Genomic DNA, 22,811 nt, shown 5'->3' on the forward strand with positions numbered 1-22,811 from the left:
GTGTGTGTCTGTGTGTGTGCAACAACCGCCAACAACCCATGACATATAGGGGGCCTGTGACGTCAGGTTGGCCCCAGACAAGAGTGCGCGAGTGCGAGGAATACACGGGGGCGCGCACATGCGCACAGGCTCGGTCTCATCTTAACAGGAGCGCGGGCGCGTCAATATACACACAGAGAGCAGAGCAGCGCTTTGGGTATAGTAGAAGGTGCTCTACAGCGAGAGAAATCCAGGCAGGCGCACCTTCACGCACTGAGCAAGAGGTTTGCGGCGCAGTTTGTGTGGCGGCCGGGACCCGATCTTTTAAAACCATGCTGGATTGACTGCAGAGAGGCAACTACAATCAATGGCTTGGCTTTGAAATCGTTCAAAATTTATTGGAAAGGAGTGTGAGATAGAGCGACAGTGAGAGAGGGAGAGCAGCAAAGGGAGAGAGCGAGAGAGTGGCGAGAGGGGTGGAAATAAAGATCCTTTCAACGATGGAGCTTACAATGGAAAACATTGGAAATCTGCACGGTGTATCTCACTCCCATCAAACGAGCGACTTAATGAACTCCCCACATGCGCGCCAGTCGTCGGCGTCGCATCGGAACTTGGTGTCGCACGGACGGTCAGCCATGGTGTCCAGCATGGCCTCGATACTGGAGGGAGCAGGGGACTACCGCACAGACCACGCTTTGTCTGGGCCCCTGCATCCGGCAATGACCATGTCGTGCGACTCCGGGATGAGCCTGAGCAGCACCTACACCACGCTGACGCCGCTGCAGCACCTGCCCCCCATATCCACCGTCTCGGAGAAATTTCACCATCCACACCCACATGCTCACCATCATCCGGCGCACCAGCGACTCGCAGCCGGGAACGTCAGCGGCAGCTTCACCCTGATGAGGGACGACCGAAGCCTCGCCTCCATGGGTAACCTCTATGGCCACTACCCCAAAGATATGTCCGGCATGGGGCAGCCTCTATCCCCTCTGTCCAACGGTCTGGGGTCTTTGCACAGCTCCCAGCAGACTCTCAGCGCCTACGGTCCTGGAGCTCACCTCTCCAATGACAAGATGATCTCCTCGGGGGGCTTCGAGTCCCACGCAGCCATGCTGTCCCGAGGTGAGGAGCACCTGGCCCGGGGTCTCGGGGGCCACGGGGCCGGGCTTATGACATCCTTGAACGGCATACACCATCACAGCCATCCGCACTCTCAGGCAAACGGGTCCATGCTGTCAGACCGGGACAGGCAGACGGTGGTGGGAGGCGGGCAGGGAGCTGGGTCAGGGCAGGTGGAGGAGATAAACACCAAGGAGGTGGCACAGCGAATAACGGCAGAGCTCAAGCGCTACAGCATCCCCCAGGCCATCTTTGCTCAGAGGATCTTGTGCCGGTCCCAGGGAACTCTGTCTGACCTGCTGCGGAATCCTAAACCGTGGAGTAAACTCAAGTCTGGCCGGGAGACGTTCAGGAGGATGTGGAAGTGGCTCCAGGAGCCCGAGTTCCAGCGGATGTCGGCGCTCAGGCTTGCAGGTGAGTGAGGAGACAGCTTCCAACCTGAGTGATGTGGAGGGATCAATTAGAAGTCAATGTGGCGAGACTGTCAATAGCTGCTCAAACAGACATTACTAGAAGTTATTAGTCGATTGTATCGAGTAAAACTTCATCATGACAGTTGGGGTGTTAAATGTTGGGGGGAAATCTATATTTTGATTGATGCTACAATCCATGATAGTATAAACAGACGATGTGCAACACTAGAGGTGTTATAAACAAAAGAGAGGAAGCGTCGCTCAAAAGCAGACAAGGTGCAAACGCAGGTTTTACGCACGGGCAGAGCATGGATACACACATCCCTCTCCCTCTGTCTCTCACACACAAACAACCAAAAAACACACAGAGAAAGAGACCAAACAAAGGAAACCAAAGCAGGATGTGATTACACAGTGCGGCTATTAATTTAAAGTCTGCACGTTTGAGATCACTGTAACCCAGATCTTCAGTTGTACTTAATATCAAACAAACTTGCAATATTCGGTTACTACTCCTGTCAAATAAGCGCGTCGCCGCAAACAAGGATCGTCTGAGGCCTGGCCAAAGAGTCGGGGGAGCATGACCTCCTATGGATCAATATTTCAGGTCCAGGCGTCCCATTTCAGAGTAGCACACTGATAAATGATCGATTTGAAAGACAGAGACACAAACAGATGCGTCTTTCTCTGGCCTGTGTTGTCTCCTCTGCACTCTGGGATATCTTTTTTTGGGCCTGTTTTCTGAGCCTGATATACTGTGGTTATTGTGGTGTGTTTGTTCCTATGTGTGGACATGATAACAGGAAAAAAGGAGAGGACAGGACACCCCTTCAGTTCTCTCCAATCTGTCAGTGATTTTTTCGAGTTTTATTACGCACACTAAACTCTGTGATCTGAACCCACATCACCACCTCCTCCTTTTAAACCTCTCTTTAACACTTCCCACCTGATTAAAAGGACTCAAATGAAAACGAAGAGACGTCGGCAGTGGTGGGTTAAAAACAAGAGATGTGAGTAAGAGAGAGTCCCCTCTCATTGACGTTTGTGTAAAGGCCCCCGTTTAGACGTGCTGAGCTCCCAAACGTCAATCAGCTCTTCTGTGTCGTATTTCAGCGAACAGTTCAATTAAGCAGATATAGTGGCATATTTTAGTTCCAGTCAATGCCCTATTGAAAAGCACTTAATGGCATGTAAATTGTTCCTTTGCGCATTTAGTGGGGTTCTGGTAAATAAAGATTTAAACACTCCACAATTGTCTCTTTAAGTGCCACTGCTGTTAAAGCTAATTGGGCTGTGGGGTTTTATATCTTCCACACCCGGCACCAGGATAAACCCCCCTCCACCTCCACCTCCATCCCAATCCAATTGACATGTTGGAGTGGCACAGTCCTGTGCAGTGCACACTGCATATTTAAACGTGGACAGGCCCAAGGCAGGCTATACGTGTAACGTGTGTGGGTGTGTATTTGGTTGTAGTATGGAAATCAGAGCTGCACTCTCCTCTTGATTTAATCCAGTGGCGATAGATTTTATTAATTGCTCTATTTTTAAAATACATATCCATTAAATATATTTATTATTTTTCTTTCTTGAATCAGCACATTCCCAGCGCTTTATTGTGTGTTGTGCATTAACCTGCTGTCACAATAGGGCTCAGGGAAAAAAAAAATTCCAGTTGGGGCATAAAATGACAAATGACTTGTATGTAAATGCACGGAGCAACATTTTACTTATTGCATTTAAAATCACCATTATCCACGCTGCGCATGTGGGCTGGGGAGTGGGAGTGGGAGCTGGAGGAGGAGGGGGGGTAGGTTGTGATGCTGAAAGTGAGGCTGGGCCATACTCGCTCGGCCACATCAATCAATAAATTCAAATTACTATTCCAAATTCATCACAGTCACACAAATCAATGCAGCTGCCCTGCTTAGCTAATGTGAAAATGCCGGTGTCTGCACACACACACACACATGACAATCCAGCCCTGAAACGAAAAACAGAGCAGAGATAGGCCCGTGTGGTGGTGGTGGTGGTGGAGGGGGAGATGTGTGTCCTTCACGCTTAACATCTCCTAATGCAACGAGGGCAAAGACCCACAGGCTTTCCCACCTATTCTTTTCTCCATAACGCGCGTCCTCTGAAAAAAAAATAAAAAATGAAACAATAAATGAATATTATTCTGAAGGTAGCTTCATTACAAAGCTGCGCAAGTAAGAAAAGACGCGGGCAAAGTGAGGCTTGGGAGGCATTTAAAGATCACATTAACGATGAAAACAATTCGTCTTTGCATCTGTGTTGAATTCCACACTCCATCTCAATGTATTTGGTCGGGTCAATACGGCCCTGATCGATAAGGATAGCCAGTGCATCTATCAATTATCCCGCCTCAGCACTCTCTCCCATTGGTCTCTCCCCTGGAGCAGAGGGGGGGAGGCGGGAGCCGGAAAAGGGGGGAAATAGGACAGCTGTTATTTAAAAAAACAAAACAACAACATGCTATCGCACACCTTTTTTTTTTCCTTTGCAGTAATCATGTGCAGTGTGTCGTGTGCAATGCACCCTCTCATTTCTCCTACAGGCTTAAAGGTTGTATAGTGATCCGAGTAATATTAACGGTGTTACCAGACAGAGAACATTCACCAAACACCCGCACAGATGACGCGTTATTGCGCAGCAGCATGAAGCAAACATTCCTATTTCTAATCCTCCATCTTCATTCTTCCATGTGACAGCGATGAGGTGCCATGGCATCCCTCAAAAAAAAAAAAAAAAACCCAAAAAAAAAAAAAAAAAAAAAAAGCGCAGTTGGTTTATTACCATTTGAATGGCCGGAGCACGTGCCAGGGTACACAGGTCAAGACCCACAGGACACAGGAGGAAAAACATTGTTGAGGATGGAGGGTGAGAGGCCTCTATTCATGTTTCAATGGACTACACGCCGTTTACACAGGCCTAATCCTGGAGCAATACTCCTCCCTATACACCATTCACCATCCCCCCATCCCAGTCACACTGCGCCCTTTCCCCTCCACGCGTGTGAATCACTGCAATTCATTTTCCTGAGTAAATATATTTTTATTGAGTTGACCAGTGCCTTACATGCTGCGCCTTTAATTTTAGATTGGAGATTAAATAAAACAGAGGGTCTTTCTTTGGGTGCATCCAACAACTAAAAAGTCAAATATTTTAGATGCTTCCATGCAAATAAAGCAGATTTATCTCGGTGCGTATGTCACCTGAAGAAGTTTACAACCTGCTTTTTATTCCGATGCTTTTATTGTGAAGGAGCGCTTTTAGTAGGCGCTGTCCAGAGTGCTGAAATATGCGCTTTCCACGCTGAGCTGCAGCATCTTCTCTCCGGTTTTTGAGGACAGTTCAAGGTGGTGAACTGGAGTTTTACCAATACATAGTTAATAGCATTCTTGTACGGCCTAAAACACCATTATTTTATCCAACAGCTTCCACCCATCGATCAATATTACAATCCACAATGGCGTCAATCACACCATCCTGCACCCTACTTTCCAGTCCAGCACGAAGCCAACCGGGGTTTCCATTTAAATCACATGTCTAGGCTGCAGACTACAAACTGGAGGTCGTTTTTATTTTTAAGATTTATTTTGGAGGGTGGGATTCTCACCAAAACATCCCAGAGCTGTGAAAAACAATAGTGAGGAATTGTGCGCTTCTTCTTTTTTTGGGTAATTTAAGGCAGGATAATGGGTTTAATTGGATAGGGCATTAAGATGTGATTGATGCGGGTTAATCTAAAACAGGATTTTTTTTTTTTTTTTTCGTGAAGAGATGGCTTGATGTTAGCCTGCGAAATGATCGATTGGTACTTTAATAATTGATGTGTGAGGGGAAGATAGGGGGGTAAACAGTGCAGCTGCGGTTTCAGAGCCTCGTTGTTCGTTAAGCACAGCAACGTGTGCTGTAAGTACTGAGACACGCATGTACAAGCATCGCCTTTGAAAGCCTCTGGTGGGAGAGCAACAGTCATTTTCTTGAGGTTATACCTCGAGGCTATTTTGCTTAAATCCCGGGTTCAGTGGAGCTCATTCCAGATAAAATGACATCTCACGCCGTGCATCATTATCTACACCCCGGTAATGAAGAGGCTTGCATGCATGTGGTGGAGGCTAAAGTCAATTAATCCAACTTTAAATTTGCATAAATCTTCATGTTGTAGGCTGGTATGAATATTCATAGTTGGATGCATCGTGTGAAGTTATATAAAGATGGGCTACTCCGACACATGCACCCTAAAAATACGATTCTGTTCATCTCCATCATGACTGCAACTTCATGTGATGACCGTATAACACCAAGCTTCAGCCTGCATACGTGTCGCCTCCCCAGTTTCTTCTCTCCTGTGTGTATGTGATCGGGGTGTAGAGTGCGTCTGCGCCACATTGTTAAGGCCGATCTGGCGAGCCCTGAATCTGTATCGATTTCCATTCCCCCGGCCTCTGCTTTCCATCTCTGGAGCTGCGCCATGCAGCCATGCAACCCCCTCCATCTGCACCATGCAACACCATTTCTCCCATTAACAGCTCACCCTTCAAAACACACACACACACACAACAGAATCACTAATAAATGCATCTCGGCGCTGGCTTGTTGCACACCTCTGTTCAACAGTCAGAATGCTGACTTTGAAAAAAAAATCAGTTTTTTTTTTTCTGTGATGGAGACGGATTAGCAGCATGAGACGACTTAAAGTTCACAGACGGTTAACCTCTTTTTCGCTCATTATACATCCCACCCACACTTTTTCCACGTCCTGCACACACACACACACACACTGCTCTGACCATGTCGACCTTATTATTCAAAATAATGTAATTTTAATAGAAATCAGATTAGCGACAGAGGCAGCAGAGGCTGCACACAGTCTCCCACATCTTCACCCATTTCTCTTTTTAGCCACACACACACACACACACACACACACACACACACACACACATAAATATATATATATACACAAACCTCCAATCCACACGGGGGACGTGCTTAGCAATTATAAATGCAGTGGAGGTCTGGACTCTGTACAGTCTCGAATACCGTCTCTTCTATTTTAGATGATCAATTCCTACGCTACTCCGTCGCCCCCTCGCCAAACCGGATCGATAGGAGAGAATGACCTTTAAATCAAATTGCTGGCAGAGTCGACTGAATGCACGCGGCTAGCATCAAAGGGTTAATGGCATGCGCATGCACCCCCCCCCCTCCACCACTCCAAACCTTTTCTTTTTACAGTCAAGAATACAAAGGGACCAAATTTAAGATAATCATAATTAAATGTCTATACCCGTCTTTGTGTGTGTTCGTGTGTGTGTGTGTGTGTGTGTGTGTGTGTGTGTGTGTGTGTGTGTGTGTGTGTGTGTGTGTGTGTGTGTGTAGCTGTGTGTATGCGCGCGCGCTCTTGTGAAGATGCCTGATGAACAAACAAATCATGCTGTGGTGGCTTTTGACCCGCCAACAATCTGCAGTGGTTTACATAAGAGCCCAAGTTAAGTGACGGTTCCAAAGAGCAAGTTGCTGCTGCTGCTGCTGTTGTGCAATTAAAATGTTGACCAGGGCACATCAGCACTGTGTCGATGAGGCTCAGCCCGCTGTTATGTAACACCGGGGGTGCCCCCACCCCACCATTCACCACCCCACCAACCACACATCCCCAAAAAACACGGGGTCTGTCTGTCTCCGTGCGTCTTGCACGGGCGAATAACAGAGTTTGAAGCATTTGACAGCTATAAAACATCCTGATGGTCCCACCTTCTTTCTCTCTGAATTTATTTCTACTGAGCATGTCAGCACTCAGGTATCAGTAAGGAGTACTTGGGAATAAGTAACGGATTACTTTTTTTTTTTTGGAGGAGGTGGTGAAGGGGTGTTGTTATAAATCTGTGTCCACCGGCGCTGAAGCAGCAGCAGCAGCGGTGTGTCCTGCACACACTGGCTGCTTATCTGACGCCCTGACAGGCCATCGGTTATTAAAGGGCCGATAATGGCTTGTTTAATGCGCAGCCAAAGAATACAAGGCAAGGACATTGTCCACGCAATTAAAGAGAAGAGTAGGCACGAATCCAATTGACCACTGTAAGGTTTCTAAAACCAGGGAGGAGTCGTTTAATCTCCTGTTAAAGGTGTTGGAATCTCAAATTATTCTATTTATTTAGTTTTGGAGGAAAATATGTGGGAATATTTTGGAGCGAAAAAGACGAATATGTTGTCTTTATTTCAAATAAAATCTTGTAAATGTGCGTCACTTATTCAAGGAGAAATAAGATTTTGGTTGAATCGATGCTAAATGATAAAACGAGGTGTTAAAATTGAATTTTTAAAAAAAATGTATTTGTAAATGTTGAAAAACAGTTTAGTCTCTTTTTTGGTTCGTGTCAGAAATAAAACATCAGGTCGAGAGCTCGCCGGGCCTGAAATGAGAGCCTACAGATGGTTTGTACGGAACCTCTGTAAGTCTTTCTACAGGGTCGATCACAACAAAACCGCAAACACACACACTCACACACACACACGCACGCACACACACAGCTTATCGTACCCACAGATGCAACCCGAAACTCCGGTTGGGCAACCCCACACAGATCAACAAAGGAACAAAACGACTGTGAAATCAATTGATGAATGAATCGATGTCAGCGCATGAAGCCTTTTATATTACACGTTATCAAATATAACGAACAGACCGCGGGGCTTTTTCTAATAATTAATAATTTGTTTTAATTCTGATACTTTTTTTTTACTGAACTGATATGAAAAAAAAACACTGACTGCTGTTTCAGTTAATTATTTATCTGAATGTTTAGAAAAAGCACTAGCTGTGAGGGGTGTGTGTGTGTGTGAGAGAGACAGAGTGTGTGTGTGTGTGTTGATTTCTTTTGACAGACAAATATATGTATATCACAGACTTCAGTCTTAATGATGGGATTTACACCATCAAATATAAAATATAAAATCATCATTATTTACACTCGTCTTATTATTATTTTTTAATCATTTATTTAATTATTATTATACCACATCTGTTTTTCCAAAAGGGATCTGAATTGTTTCACACATATTATCCTAATTATTAACATTATTGGGGACTGTCCTTAAATAAATAGATCAGAGGAATTAACACTTTAAAAAAAAGAACAATGTAATTTGCGACAAAAGGAGCTTCGAGAAAAAAAAAAGAACAATGTAATTTGCGACAAAAGGAGCTTCGAGAAAATAAATCTTATAATAAATACAAATATTTAAAAAAACAAACAAGCCCTTAAGTTAAAGAGACTGCAGAATAATAAACAGGTTTTTATTATTTGTTCGGTGTAATATGTTTTGTTTAGCACTGGGGGGAAATAAACCATAGAAATGTAATTAGGTCACCGCAATAAGGGTTTAGAAATATTTCTGTTGACTCTCTCTTCACATGATTGAGTGAGAACTGTATTGAATTGAATCTCGGGAAAATTCCTGCATATTGAAAACCTGTCTGTCTGTCCGTCTGTCTGTCTGTCTGTCTCCCCGCGGTAAAAGTAAACAGTATCATCTGACTGCAGATCAGTTTGAGCTGATTCTCCTGCGACAAACGAGAAATTAGCGAAGGAGTGACGGCTGACATTTGAAGAATATGAACATAAAATCCTTATGACCTCTGGATATCCCGCAAGACAAGTTGTTGTTGATAAGGAGAAAAGAAAGTTCAGATACTTTGTTGAAGTGTTCTTCCTCTTGTTTGTTTGTTTTCTTTGTGCTTCACTATAAAAGCATTAAAAAAATAAAGTGTGTCAAACTCCATTGAGGCGCTTTATTGGGAGTTTGGCACCGGTTTCACATCCACATGAACCCGAGACATGCGGCACTATTGACCGGCCACAGAGCCTCCTCTGTGCGCTCACCAGCACCACCAGCTTATTTCTTTCATTAAATGTTTATGAGGTGGATTTTATTTTAAAGCACTTTCTTTTTTAAAAGTAATATATTAGTGAGTATAATTATTTTGATTTTTGTTAAAACATTTATGTGAAGATTGAATTCAGGATTCAGTTCGTCTCTTGATAAATTCACAAGTGAGACAAAAACACACACAGCGGGCTCACACCTGTTGTCTGCGGGAAATTAAACCACCTTTAGGCCCGCCTGCCTCTACAAAATAAAAGCATCATGATCATTACCGCTATATCACGCATAACTGGTCAAAGCAATTATGAATGAAATCAATGATAATCGCAGATAAGAGTATCACTCTAACAATGGAGGCACTCACACACATAAGTGGCACGTGTAGACCAAGGCTGCTATTAAACTGGCAAATAAATAAATGAATGAATGAATAAATAAATATAATAATGCAGGTTTAAAATTCAGCCTCTCAATGGCTCAGTGCATTTAATTATCTAAAAACCTCATAAGGAGCGTGATCATCACAGGCAGCAGCCTTTACTGATTATTGATTTTCTTTCTTAGCACTATGCAATTTCTTAGCTTTACCACTGGGCTGCTTAATAACACGTTGGGTGTGAAAACACAGCTGAATAAAAATGATATTTCTCAGGCGTGTTTTGTGCATCTTAAACTGACTTTGACATGTTTAAAAAAAAATCTAGATAAAAAAAAAATCCCACTACATGCATTCATATTTTTATTATTTCAAAATAAAAGGTTAAAGCAGGCCGGATGAGCCTGAGCTGAGTGCTGGTGATGTGATGTGGGCAGAACTGGTTCAGGAGGGTGTAAACTTGAGTTCAGGTTGAGTGTTATTGAAGTGCCTCGCAGCTGAGTCGTTGGAGAAGGCAAACAAACAAACTGTGTCGCTTTATCAGTATATTAACACCAATTCTCACTCATTACATTAAGGAGTATTGAGCTGGGAGTGTTTTGGCCTGGTGAGAGAGAGAGAGAGAGAAAGAAAGAAAGAAAAAGAGGAGAGAGCTTGGCATTGCCCTGCAGCCAGAAGGAAATAAATGCCACAATATACAGAGAGGAAGGGCCGTGCGGATATTCACGCTGCTATCAATCTTTAAGGCAACAGCCCATGACAAACAGCAGAGACTTCATAAATAGACTTGAAACATCAAATTGCCCAATCATGCTTCTTACAATCTGGAGAAGACAAGCAAACTGGCCCCGCATAGATTATTTAGTGAGGACAGGATTGCTTTCCAACAATAAAGCAGGCTGCAGTGTGTGTGTGTGTGTGTGTGTGTGTGTGTGTGTGTGTGTGTGCTGAACTGTAACCGGTAAACATGTTTATTGGTAAATTAATTAAATCAGCAGACCTCTGTCTGCTTCACAATCGGGCAGTGCACACGCATGAGTTTGTAAAAAGCTGAATCATTTCAGATGCAGATGTGCAGTTTCCTAATCATGGTTTCATAAAAACCCACTACAGGCGCAACATTAGGCCCGTTTGACTTTCTCATTATGAGCAGGAAGGGCAGCGATGATCAATAAATGATTAATGCTCAAGATGGACTCACATCTGCAGGGACAAGAGGAAGGTCTGAGACAGCTGGAAAGAACACACACGCGTCATGATCACCTATTTATTTTTGCTCTCCAATCCCTCTGTCGGATTTTTTTTAAATTTATTTTTAGTCCACATATTTAAAAAAATAAATAAATAAAAAGAAAATCCGGATCATCACGCTTCCTTCCTGGTGTGTTTTCCTCTTCTCCACCCCCGTCATGAATCTCCTCTCCGGGCTCCACTTCTCTGCCTCCCCTCCACCTCCCTCCCTCCTCCGAGGCATAATTAATTGGACGAACTGAATTTCACACACGAATTATTCACGAATCTATCGATCGATATTGAACACCCAGGGCCTTTCTCTTAACCTCGCTTGGTTTGTCGTGAAGCAAAGAATATTAATGTCATCAGTGGAAGAGAAATAGGGCCTAAGTTAGACTGATTTCATCCGAGCAGAAAGGAGAAAAAAAATCACTCATTAAAAGAATGTTTTAAAAAAAATGACATTCATGGAGATTAACTGGGCTTCTGCTTTGTATTCATGTGCAACCATGTTACAAAATGATACTAAATAAACATGTAAAACTGAAACAATGACGCACAGGATGGACTGTTAATCGGTCCTTGTATGTTTGTGAGCAGCCTGAGGGATGCATTCAAAGTAGGTCAGCTCCTGTTCACGGCTCCATATAGAGAGCAATAGAAATCCCATTTCTCTCTGGCCGTGCAGCAGCAGCAGCAGCAGCAGCAGCAGCAGCAGCAGCAGGGTGTACACCTCAGAAAAACACTCAACGCCAAAACCAGGATTTCTGCTCTTGTCCGTTTGCTCTTTGTGCATGAGTTTATGTCCGTCTCTCTGCTCGGTGCCTACTGTAGCTCTAAAAGCTGCAATGATCGATTTTTTTTTCTTTTCTACGCTGAGCTTGGTTCAGTAATCAGGGCCCCCTTCCTCACCGATCGATCGATATTGATTACTAAATCCAGCGCCTGTAGCAAAGGCAGCGCACTATGGCGCCCCGTGCAGCCGGGCCACGGCGAGAGCGACACCTGCCGACCGAAACAACACAAAGCAAGCCCGGTCGATGAGGTGGGCCAGTGGGCAGGACGTGACTCGCCGGGGGGAGAGAGAGAGAGAGAGAGAGAGAGGCGCTGGTGGCTGTCTGAGCGTGCTGTGGAGGGCACATTAAGACAGAAACACTGTGTCACTTTTTATGCACACACACACACACAAAGACAGCATGGATATAAAGTGTTTTTTAAAAATCCTAATCTTTGTGTGTTTAAAGAGATTAAAGTCCTAAAATTGTAATTAAAAAGAACAGCTGTTAGTTTCCCAAGCATTTACCCAACAGAGTTGTTGGCTTCTTAAATCAAATCCATTCATAGATTTTGGAAGCATCCCTCCCCTTTTGTGTAACTAGATAGATCCATGTTGATTACACCGCCTGAAAATACACAAAGTGACAGAGAGAGGAGTCGTGTACAGTAGATAAAAGAAGTCAAATAATCTGTAAAAAAAAAGCACTTATTTTACTTATTTTATTTGATGCTGTATCAAACACTTACTTACACATATTTGAAGGTATATGACCAGCATGTGTGTGTGTGTGTGTTTAAATAAATGCATACCTGTGCAAGGTCACACACACATCTTGGCAAATCAGACGACAAAAGGTCAAGCACTGGAGGGAAGTAAAGGTATTCATTCAGGTTAGCCGGAAGCTGCATGGAATAAAAATAAACTCAGCGTAGACGTCATTAATAAATCTGTATTGATAATAATATTAAATGTGCTGCTCCAGTAAGAAAAACAGGAAACAAGAGGAAGGTTATTCTAAAAGCACAGTCCGAAAAAAAAATGCTGTTGAGTTATCATACAGTAATATACATGCGGAATCAAGCTTATTTAATATTATATGTTAGTAATATGAGTGAGTGAGTGTCAGAAAAGTAATTATAAATATAATCTGCAGACATAAAATCTTAAAATTAGTTAAATATGCAGCATTTTCACCTTTCACAATAACCAGATGACTCATCCAGTTCCCAAAGATGCTCAGAGAGGTCGAGGTCTGGTGACTGTGGAGGTAAAGCAGTGCACGTCAGCACTACACGCTGTTATCCATCTTCAAACACAGCTTCACTGCATGTTTAGGCTCATCCTCCTGCTGGGAAGCGAATCCTCTTCCACACAAGTTAAAGCCAGAGGCAAAGGCACGTCTTTGCTGAGTAGACATGGTAGCTCTCTCTTCGGTCAGTGGGGAGTTGATCCCTAAAAAAACGGAGGGTCTGCACATGTGGACACATTTCTAGGATTGTGTTTGCGATGCTGAAGTTAAAACTGGTTTTATTTGGTGAGTGATAAATGTTAGACTTGCTTTGTTGTTGAAGAAATGGTTTGACAACTGCTGTTCCCCCTTGAAGGATGCACATTCCCTACCGTCTTATGACAGTTTTACAAACTAAAGGATGTGTTACTTGCTCAGCTGGTTTGGTTTGTGGATGCAGATGTTGTGCTGTATGTCAGATTGCCAGCTGTAGTCACAGAGTGTGTGTTAGTTTTGCTTTGGAGTAGCACATTATAGATGTTTAATTAAAGTTTGGTGCCGAGATAGATTTTCACAACTGACTAGAACAATTTGACCTCAGATTCTTGTGACAGTGGCAAGATTAAAGTCTTGATTAAACACAATAATGTATGAACTGTATTATAGTAAATGTGTATTTTTAATTCAGTCAGTCTTTGGATTATAGGTAATTAGATGATTAAACAATCCACAGTGTCCGTTTGTGGAGTCACATGTTAGCTGATTTTCATACACACTTTTCCTAAAAGTTCAATCAGCCACAGTTGATGTGTACGTGAATAATGAGTATGAACTAGTAAAAGTAAAGTGAGTGCATTTTTTGAAAACTAATTAGAAGCATTTCTTGATCGTGACGTCTTTTCAAAGACTCAAAGTGACGAATCTATTTTCTAATAAATCCATCATATGAGTCGGCCTGTCCCTGGAAACGCTGGGTAACATCTTGTTCAGTCGCGTGGAGACACGAAAGTGCTTGATATGTCACTATAATTATAAATAGATGCATAGAATTATAATTTTATGAATGAATCGGTGTCAACGATTCCCTGAGTAAAGCTTTAAAAGGTCTGTCCTGTTCATTACACTCCTCCCAATGATCACCGTCCTCCTCATCCGTTGATCCTCTAATAAATCAAAGTGCAGATTTGATGACGTACATACTGTACGAACAAGCATGCATTTAGACAAATCTGTATGTGGCATATTAGCATGTGTGTGTGATATATATATATAGCTGCAGTGTTGATGTGAAATATGAATATGATGGATGGGCCCGTGTGCAGGTTAGACATCTGTAGTAAACAGATTGGACTGCAATAGCTGATCAATGGGCTCTGCTCCACTGTAATTAGACACACAGCACCACTGCTTGGCTCCAGCCACTTCAGCATAATCACAACCCCCCCTCTGCCCCTCCAAGCACACACACACACACACACACACACTCATGCGCAAACACAAGTAGAACATAAAAAAAAAAAAATTGTGTCCTTAAATGCATCTCACACACACACACACACACACACACAGCATGAGAGTGAGACATTATTGAAGGCGAGTATGAAAGTATCGGACAATACCGACGGCAGCAGGTGGAGACCCCACAGGGATGGCATCTTTCTCTCCAATTTGCTCTCGTTTTATTGAGACAGTAGGGAAGCTGAGAGGGACACGCAGTCCGTTTCTGGCAGGATTTCGATCCTCAGCCAGCAGGGGAACAACATGTGGCTGCAGAGGTGGTGCCTTAACCTTTCACACACACACAGACACACACACACACACACACACAAACTCCTGCTACATCATCTCTGGGCGCCGTTTCTACCTTTTTTCTTTCGCTGTACCTGTCTGCTGTTTTCCACCCGTCTCCTACAAATACTTTGAGTTACAACACACTTACCCACAATACAACATTCTATTAACTATTAATTCCTGTGTTTGCTGCCTACAACCCCTCCACCCCTCCTCGGACCCCCCCCTTCCCAAACGTAACACAGAGTACACTTGGTGTGTTTTCTTTTGAAAATTGCTCTGCGTATGGGAAGGGGCAGCCGGTGCATGCACCTCTCGAGTGTTTGTGTTTGGGGAGGGAGGCGTAGAAGGGAAAAGGGAGGGAGTGGGGGGGGGTTGCAGTGGGTTATAAATACCCTCTCAGAGCTCAATAGAGTGGGCTCCAGTGGGCTCTGTTTGAAGTAGCAGACTGTAGACCTGCTAGGGGGGGATTCTGACCTCGGTCCCTACAGAGAACCCCCCAATTCCTACAGCAAAGTCGGTCAATATCTCTCTTTCTCCTTCACTCGCTGCCCCTCCCTCCTCTTCTCAGCTCCTCTCTTTGGCTCTTAAACACACACACACTCCTCTTCTCAGCTCCTCTCTTTGGCTCTTAAACACACACACACACACGTATACACATAAATGCACACACTTTGTCTTACTCCTCCACCTTTTCAGTTCTTTTCTCTCCAACCTTTTCTTTCTCTGCGTCTACCCCTCCTCTATCTCTCATTTCCACACACACAAAATGCTTACTTTTGTGCAACAGTCACTCAGTCCCCCATTGCGACTCAAACTGCATTAATATTGAATCAAACAGCAGTGTCTCCAGCTAGCAGGCAACAGCCAGTCCCACCCTCCCCTCTACCACCACCACCACCACCACCACCCTCTCTCCCTCCCTCCTCACCCCATCTTTCTCTCACCGCAGGCTGGCTCCCTGTCTGCACTCTGCAGGATGGAAGGAATATTCCCACTGGGCAGGAGGCATGGATTAGCTTTAAATCAACTTTAATATGGCAATAGAGATGGAGCTGTAGAATCTCTGCTAGTGTATAAACTAGTTTTTATGTGTTTAAGTATTGGCTAATGATACATTTAGTTACTTAACTTCCCTCCACCTTCTGCCTTTGTTATTTAATCAAGAAAATACATCACTTTTGTATATTTACCTTGCTTTGTGTTCTCTTTTTCCCCTCTTTGCCTCCCACTCTCATCCCCATCCCTCCCACCGCTGCCATCCACACCAAGCCTGCAAGCGCAAAGAACAGGAGCAACACAAGGACCGCAACACGGCGCCCAAGAAACAGCGTCTGGTCTTCACTGACCTGCAGCGCCGCACACTCATCGCCATCTTCAAGGAGAACAAGCGTCCATCCAAGGAAATGCAGATCACCATCTCCCAGCAGCTCGGCCTGGAGCTCAGCACCGTCAGCAACTTCTTCATGAATGCGCGCCGCCGCTGCGTGGACCGCTGGCACGATGACCACGGTGCCAGCCCTGGGCAGCCGGGCACATCCGCAACCACCTTCTCCAAGGCCTGAGAGGAGGAGAGGACCTTCAGAGGGTCGGGGAACCAGGTTGGAACAACAGGCAACATGGAAAATTGGCTGTGAAACCTGTGTATAACAACCCTACCTGTCCTGGACTGTCTGAATGTGTCCTCTGCCTGAAGAAATCCTTTGTGCCATGCAATCATCTTTTTTGTCAGTCAGAATTTCAAGCGCTCACCTGAAACAAGCAAAATCTAAAAAAGGTGAATTGTGAAGTCAGGTCCACTCTGCATTACTCACATAAGGACAATCATTGATTCTGTCTTTTTTGAAAGAAAATCATTTTTATGGCATCTGACAAAGTAAAGAGACACCAAAGATTTGATGTTTTTGTTGGACGGTACCAGACATATATGCCGCCCTCCTTCATCAGCCAAGTAGCCACTGATTCTGCGTTTTCTCCCAACTCACCTCCTTTGTGTCTGCCTCTTAAGTCTCTCTCTCTCTCATCCCCTCTACGCCGGCACACGGAAGCAACAAGGGCGAAAAGAACGGCAATAAATCTGACAACAGAACAGCACATAGCCTTATTATCCAAGCCCCATCCTGCACACACAAGGCCGTCATAAAGAAAACAACGCAGCCTATGAAAAAAACAACAAGGCTTTCCAATTCTCCGCCTCTACCTCCCCCTCCTCCTGTAGTCTCCTTCATTCCTCGGCCAAAGGTATTCCCTGATGGCCAGCCATTTCAGAGAGCAGCTCAGCCTGATCATACGGCAAACTAATGAATTGAAAAATGAATCGATGCAGACAGAGAGAGCGGGGCCTTGACCCCTCCTGAAGGTGAAACTCAAGACGCTCAGCAGTAGATACTCAGGTCTTCCAGGCCCAGGTCTATATTTTTTGCACAGATGTTGGGAGGCCTGTAGGGAGACATGTCATTGTTACTCTTAGCCTGAGCCCAGAGTCTGTGTTTCTCTGACCAACAGGAGAGGCGGGTGAGATGTCTGGACATGCTCTTTGTTCTGCAGGGAGCTTTTCCTCTGATCAATAACTGAGAACCAAGCGACAACAACACGCTCGGGCATCCAGCCAACTACATTACAGCTGCATATGAAAAGCAGAATGTAAGAGGAGCACATGGAACCCACTGGAGATGGGGACACAAAGGCCTCATAACAGCAACAGCAACAGCAGCAGCACACCTCTCCCTCCCTGGTCCCTGCCTATGCTGGCAGAGCAACAGTGCCCCCTGCTGTCGATAGCAGAGACCTGTATCCAGCGGAGCAATGGGGCTCAGAGCGGAGGAGAGGGAGGGAAGAGCCACTAGATGCTGAGGAGAAGTCATGGCACAACACATTCAGGCCCTCACAGCTCTTTGAAGGCAGATCAATAGCTAACCATTATCCTATTGTTGTTCCTCATCCAACCAGCACTGGTGAAGCCGGAGGAGGGGGATGGTTAAACTGAATGCTGAAAACGCAGGGATTTAGCAAAGGCAGGGATTTATTTAGCCAATCCAAATCTTAAAGAATCCATAAAATACAAGTAGAGAAATTACACAAGGAGGGGATAGAAAAGTACAACAGAGTAAAAAGTAACAGAAGGCTTTACAGAGAGACAGACACATCTGAAGTGCAGTGGAGGTTGAATTTACATTGTTTTTTTTGGGAGGCTTCATATTTTCTCAAATCATTCTTCCATTCTTTCATCCCATCTGTTAGGAAAAGAAAAAAAAAAGGCTCTCAACAGATGTGATTCAAACCAAATCTCCTGGTTATTCCCACACGACAGTTATCAGTTATCAGTAGCTAACCCAAAGCGAAACCACCACACTCAGCTGTCAAAATGCTACAATAAATTAGTGCCAATGCTTACTGCCTTAATGCGAATCAAAGAATATGGTACTAGGGTTCACACACACAGCTACAGTGCGCCCCACTGATGACGGGCGGTGTGTGCCATAGCAACCAAACAATCAGCTTTTAACTGAATTAAAATATACTTTTTTAGTAAAAAAATGAAAAAAAGAATCAGACTTTAAGGCATACAATAACCAAACCTCAAACGACAAAGATATAACACATACAGTATGTGTTACAAATACAACAAAGAAATGTCTCCAACACATAACTGGACACATTTTGAAGCAGAATAAAAAAAAATCTCTCATTCTATCTTTGGTTCTCTACCTCCTCTATCCCTCTAACCCCATTGCCCCCCTTCTCTTTCTCTCTTCCTCTCTATATTGATGCGGGTATTTAATTAGTACCATAGACACAAAGTTTCTATTTCTTGTTACTATTGTGCTCTGTTGTGCATAAGTAAGGCACCTTGTTGATAAATCAAAAACAAAAAAGGAAGGACTTTTTAAAAGGAAAAAAAAAAAAAGAGGGATGCAAGGACCGAGGCCAATGACGGATGTATTTTTTTTTTGTTTTGTTTTTTTTGCATTCTGTGTGAATATAGACTCGGACGAGACATTTACCATGAGAAAGAGGAGGAAAAAAAGAAAAACAGGGAGCTGCTGAAGAGAAGAATAAATGACGGACGCTCTCTCTCTTTTGGCATTTCATGTCAGAACTGTGGTACTCTCAGCCCCCTTCAAGCTGAGCCCCAAGAATGGGGTAAAACCAAAGGGGGACAAAACATGACCTCCAAATGTCCTGGCTGATTCAGTGTGGTTTTATTGGAGGGTGGGTGGGGGTGATGCTCGGGACTCAATAGTTATCTGTATGGTCTTAAGATGCAACTGTAGCATTTCCAACAATGTAGTCAGATTAGCGGTGCAGATTAGATAAGAGATGGTCATTGTAGGAGTTGATTGAGAGGTACTGACTAACTTCACGTTGCTGTAAGCAGTGAGTTAACGGCGCCAAAGGATGATGAGCTAAAATCGATTTGTGGTATACAGTTCAGTGAGCATAGGTAAATAGCTAGATTCAGCTCTAGGTATTAGGCTGACAAAATGACATTTGTTTGTAGTGAGAACCAATGTGGCTACCTCACTAAGCTGAGTGGTTTGTGAAACCGCCACTAATACCAAAGATACTGCAGCCTACCGGTCCCAAACTGCCTAGGGGGACACACAAACCAAAAAAAAATCGAAAAAAAACCAACAAAAAAAGCCCCCCCTCTTTGCCCAAAACCGTTACAGACAAAATACTGATGATGTTACACACACACACACACACTCATGTTCGTATTAACAGCGCAGTCGGACTGCATTGTGCCACATAGGAGGAGGTGGCTGCCTTGCAGACAGAGTTGAGTGCCTTTTCCCTTCAACCACGGGTGGGACTGCACTGGACACAAACACACATACAGACTAACACATATATACACACTCGCACACACACACACACACACACAAAGCAATGCGGGTGCATGCATATAACTGCACACCCATTTACAAACATGCACTCACATTCAGACAATACACCCATAATTGGATGGACAGAAAGGGGGGCCAAAGAGAGGGACACAGAGTGGGGGCTGTGTCAGCATTTTCTCCCATATTGACTTTCCATCTTGATACACTAGAATACAAGCACTTTATCATGTAGAAAGTCTATAAAACATTTTCTATACACTATTTATTTGAAACAAAATTATATGTTACTCCTTAATCTGTCAGTCTTTGTTACTGTATTGTTGATCTTCTTAGTAGCTCACAGCCTTTTGTGTTTTTTTATTTCTCCTCTGCGCCCGGTGTGCTTAGACTCTCAGCCACTTTACCTCTCTCACATCAGAGATATTTTTGTGTAACAGAGAAAGAGGGGGGTAGAAAGGCCAAGGCTCTAAGCGCTCAAAGGGCTGTAGTTGTAAAAAAAAAAAAAAAAATCATACCACTAAATGTCTCTCTCTCGCTCTCTTTCTCCACCGCGTGCAAGCACAGAGGCTGCACTAGAAAAGTGTGGAAGACTCAATGAGTTTATAGACACAAATTCTCTCGTCCCTCCACCTTGTCTGTCCAGTCGACCTCTCCCCCTGGCTAGTGCTAAGACTCGGTAGGCGTGTGTTGACAATTAATTCTGAAATACCTCAAAAACCTTTCATGTAAACTTTATGTAATTTAGACTGAAAATAATACTGCTAATGATAACAATGATTATGAAACTATGATACTATGATAGTTAGTTTTGGAACTTGTGACTTGAAGCTTTATACTGTTAAATTCCTTTTATTTGTTTGCTCATTTTTCTCGTACGTTCTCTTGTTTGTTTTTGCTACGGCATGTACTTACTGTTTTCATAAAGGAAAAGACATTGTGAATGTTTCTGTGGAGGGTTACATGAGAAAAGAAGAGACAGAAGAGAAGGCTAGACTAGAGAGAGAGGGGCAAGAGCTACTCACTTCAGATGTGTAGTTCAAAGCTCTCTCCAAGGCGGGTACTTTTAAAAGGAAACAAAAAAAAAAAAATCAAAATAAAATAATAAAAAAAAAAAACATAGAAAGAAATTACCAAAATATGATTTGGGCTGAATTTTAAACCAAAAATTTGATGTTAAACCAAAGGAGGAATAACCTTTTACTCATTGTTAGCTTTCTTCTGCCTTTAAGTTGTCTTTTCTCTGGAAAAAAAAAAGAAAAAAAAAGAATTTCACAGTTACTTTTGAAGGTTCCTGGGTGTGTTCAAGTGCTCCTGATGTTCTTAGAATATTAAAGACCAGCACCTCCTATTGAAAAGAAGGTGCGCTTTTTTCTTTTGTGCATGGATATTGTATAACTGTATAGAAACCAACAGGAATGACCTGTGATTTTGTGGGGAGAGGAGGAGGATGGAAAGACTTGGGAGTGGGTGGAGAAGGGGTGGGGGATATTTTGGTTATCAAAACAAAACAAAAAAAGGGTGGGAGGATTCGGGTTTTAGGCGTTGGAGGGGTCCTTGTTTTTAGAATTTCCGTCACTGTTGGATTCACTGGTTGTGTGCATGTGTTGTTGCAACCCTTCCCCTTTCCCCATGTTTCTTTGATGTATATAAATCCAGACAGTAGGGGGCAGTGTGTGCTGGGGGAGGTCAAACTCCTCTCCTCCCAATCAATAGCATTCAATCTTCATTCCTCAGCTTGTGGTCCTCACTCGGGTCCTGAAATGTGTGTCTTGCTTTTCCAAAGACGGGCTGTTTACTTGGAGTTAATCAGAGGGACACACACAGGCCCGAGCGGCCTTGAATATACCTGTATGTCTGTCTACATGCTTTTCTTCAATCTGTGTATGTGTGCTCATTTGTACCTATGTGGAAGACAAAGTGTTTCTTTTTTATGTTCCTTTACTATGGGTTGCAATATTTGTCATGCGAAAATTTGAAACCATTTCTTACTGACTGACCGACCAACCAACCGCAGTACCGTTTGGCAACTGATAATCCGACCCGAAATGTCGTCAGCATTTACTGTCAAACAGCATAAGTGTGTGTCATTTCACTGTGGGATCGAAGGTTGCCAATGGGACTGATGTAGACACCCCCAGTCACACTGTGCTCTCCCTCTTCTGTTACCTGTTAATCAATCAGAACCAAGTGTCTTTGTGATGGTAGAAGACAATCAGTTTCAAAACAAGAAAAAAGGTAGAGAGAGGGCAGGCCAGTGGGGAGGAAGAAGGGGAGGATGGAAGAACAAAAACAAAAGGGAAAAGAGGCTCTCTGAATTGTGACGAGCTGTAGTGCTCAACTGCCAAGCGATTGCCCCACCACCACCACCACCACCACCTCCGCTCTCCAAAACAACCATTTTCCATCTCATCACGGCCAAATCTGACTGCAACGTTCAATCTCGTCATGACTCGGTTAAGCGACACTTCAAACCAAACCTCATCATACACATTATAAATTCACTCCCTTCCCTCGTCATCTGTCACTTTTCACCCTCCTACTGCCACAATGTAGTGCACTGCAGGAGTAGAAAACGACACCTGTGGTGCAAAGACCATATTTCACCATCACCCACCACGATTTCCTGCTAATCTAATGATGATGTAACCAGCCGCGAGGAATAAAAATGGCTCCGGTTGGTGGCTTTTGCACAGAGAACTATGCAAACACCTGACCCCCCCAATCTTAATCGTTGCTGCTGGGTCAGAGTGTACAACCCTCAACCTCCCCCTCCCTCCCCCTCAACATTTAAACACTCCCTCACAACACTTCCATGACCTTTTCTCATCCCCATCCCCTCTCCCTTGAGCGGGCAGAGTACTCCCCCAGTCACTCTGGGTACAGTAGAGAGTGGCTAGGGGGGAGAAGAGCACTACAGCGCCCCATTTTCACCAGACTGATGTCGTACAGCTTTACACAAATGCCCCAAACTGCCACTGACATCAAAATGGAGTCCATGTTGATGTTTGCAAGCTGATCCTCCCCGTTCATGGCTCCATTGTACTACAATGTTTGACTGTCTTTGTCCCCAGCGCCAAGGAAGGGCCACAATCAATGCAAAGACGCTTACATTGTATTTACTTAA

At 43.9% G+C, this 22,811-nt stretch overlaps 1 protein-coding gene across 1 annotated transcript; it reads left to right on the plus strand.

The window, feature by feature from the left end:
• Positions 1-124: 124 nt before the first annotated feature.
• On the plus strand, positions 125-21,988 carry onecut3a (one cut homeobox 3a). Its single transcript, XM_010733229.3, has 2 exons — positions 125-1,518; positions 16,110-21,988. Exons 1-2 carry the CDS (start codon positions 480-482, stop codon positions 16,400-16,402), a joined length of 1,332 nt encoding a protein of 443 aa, XP_010731531.1. The 5' UTR covers positions 125-479; the 3' UTR covers positions 16,403-21,988.
• Positions 21,989-22,811: the final 823 nt, after the last annotated feature.

This window comes from Larimichthys crocea, chromosome XVII (genome assembly GCF_000972845.2).
Source record: "Larimichthys crocea isolate SSNF chromosome XVII, L_crocea_2.0, whole genome shotgun sequence".
Taxonomy (NCBI): Eukaryota; Metazoa; Chordata; class Actinopteri; family Sciaenidae; genus Larimichthys; species Larimichthys crocea.

What these genes read in the sequence shown, in the direction of transcription:
- onecut3a (XM_010733229.3), top strand. Translation starts at nt 480, where the DNA reads ATGGAGCTTACAATGGAAAACATTGGAAATCTGCACGGTGTATCTCAC. An exon ending in GTCGGCGCTCAGGCTTGCAG is followed by an intron (nt 1,519 to 16,109) that starts GTGAGTGAGGAG and finishes ATCCACACCAAG; the next exon opens with CCTGCAAGCGCAAAGAACAG.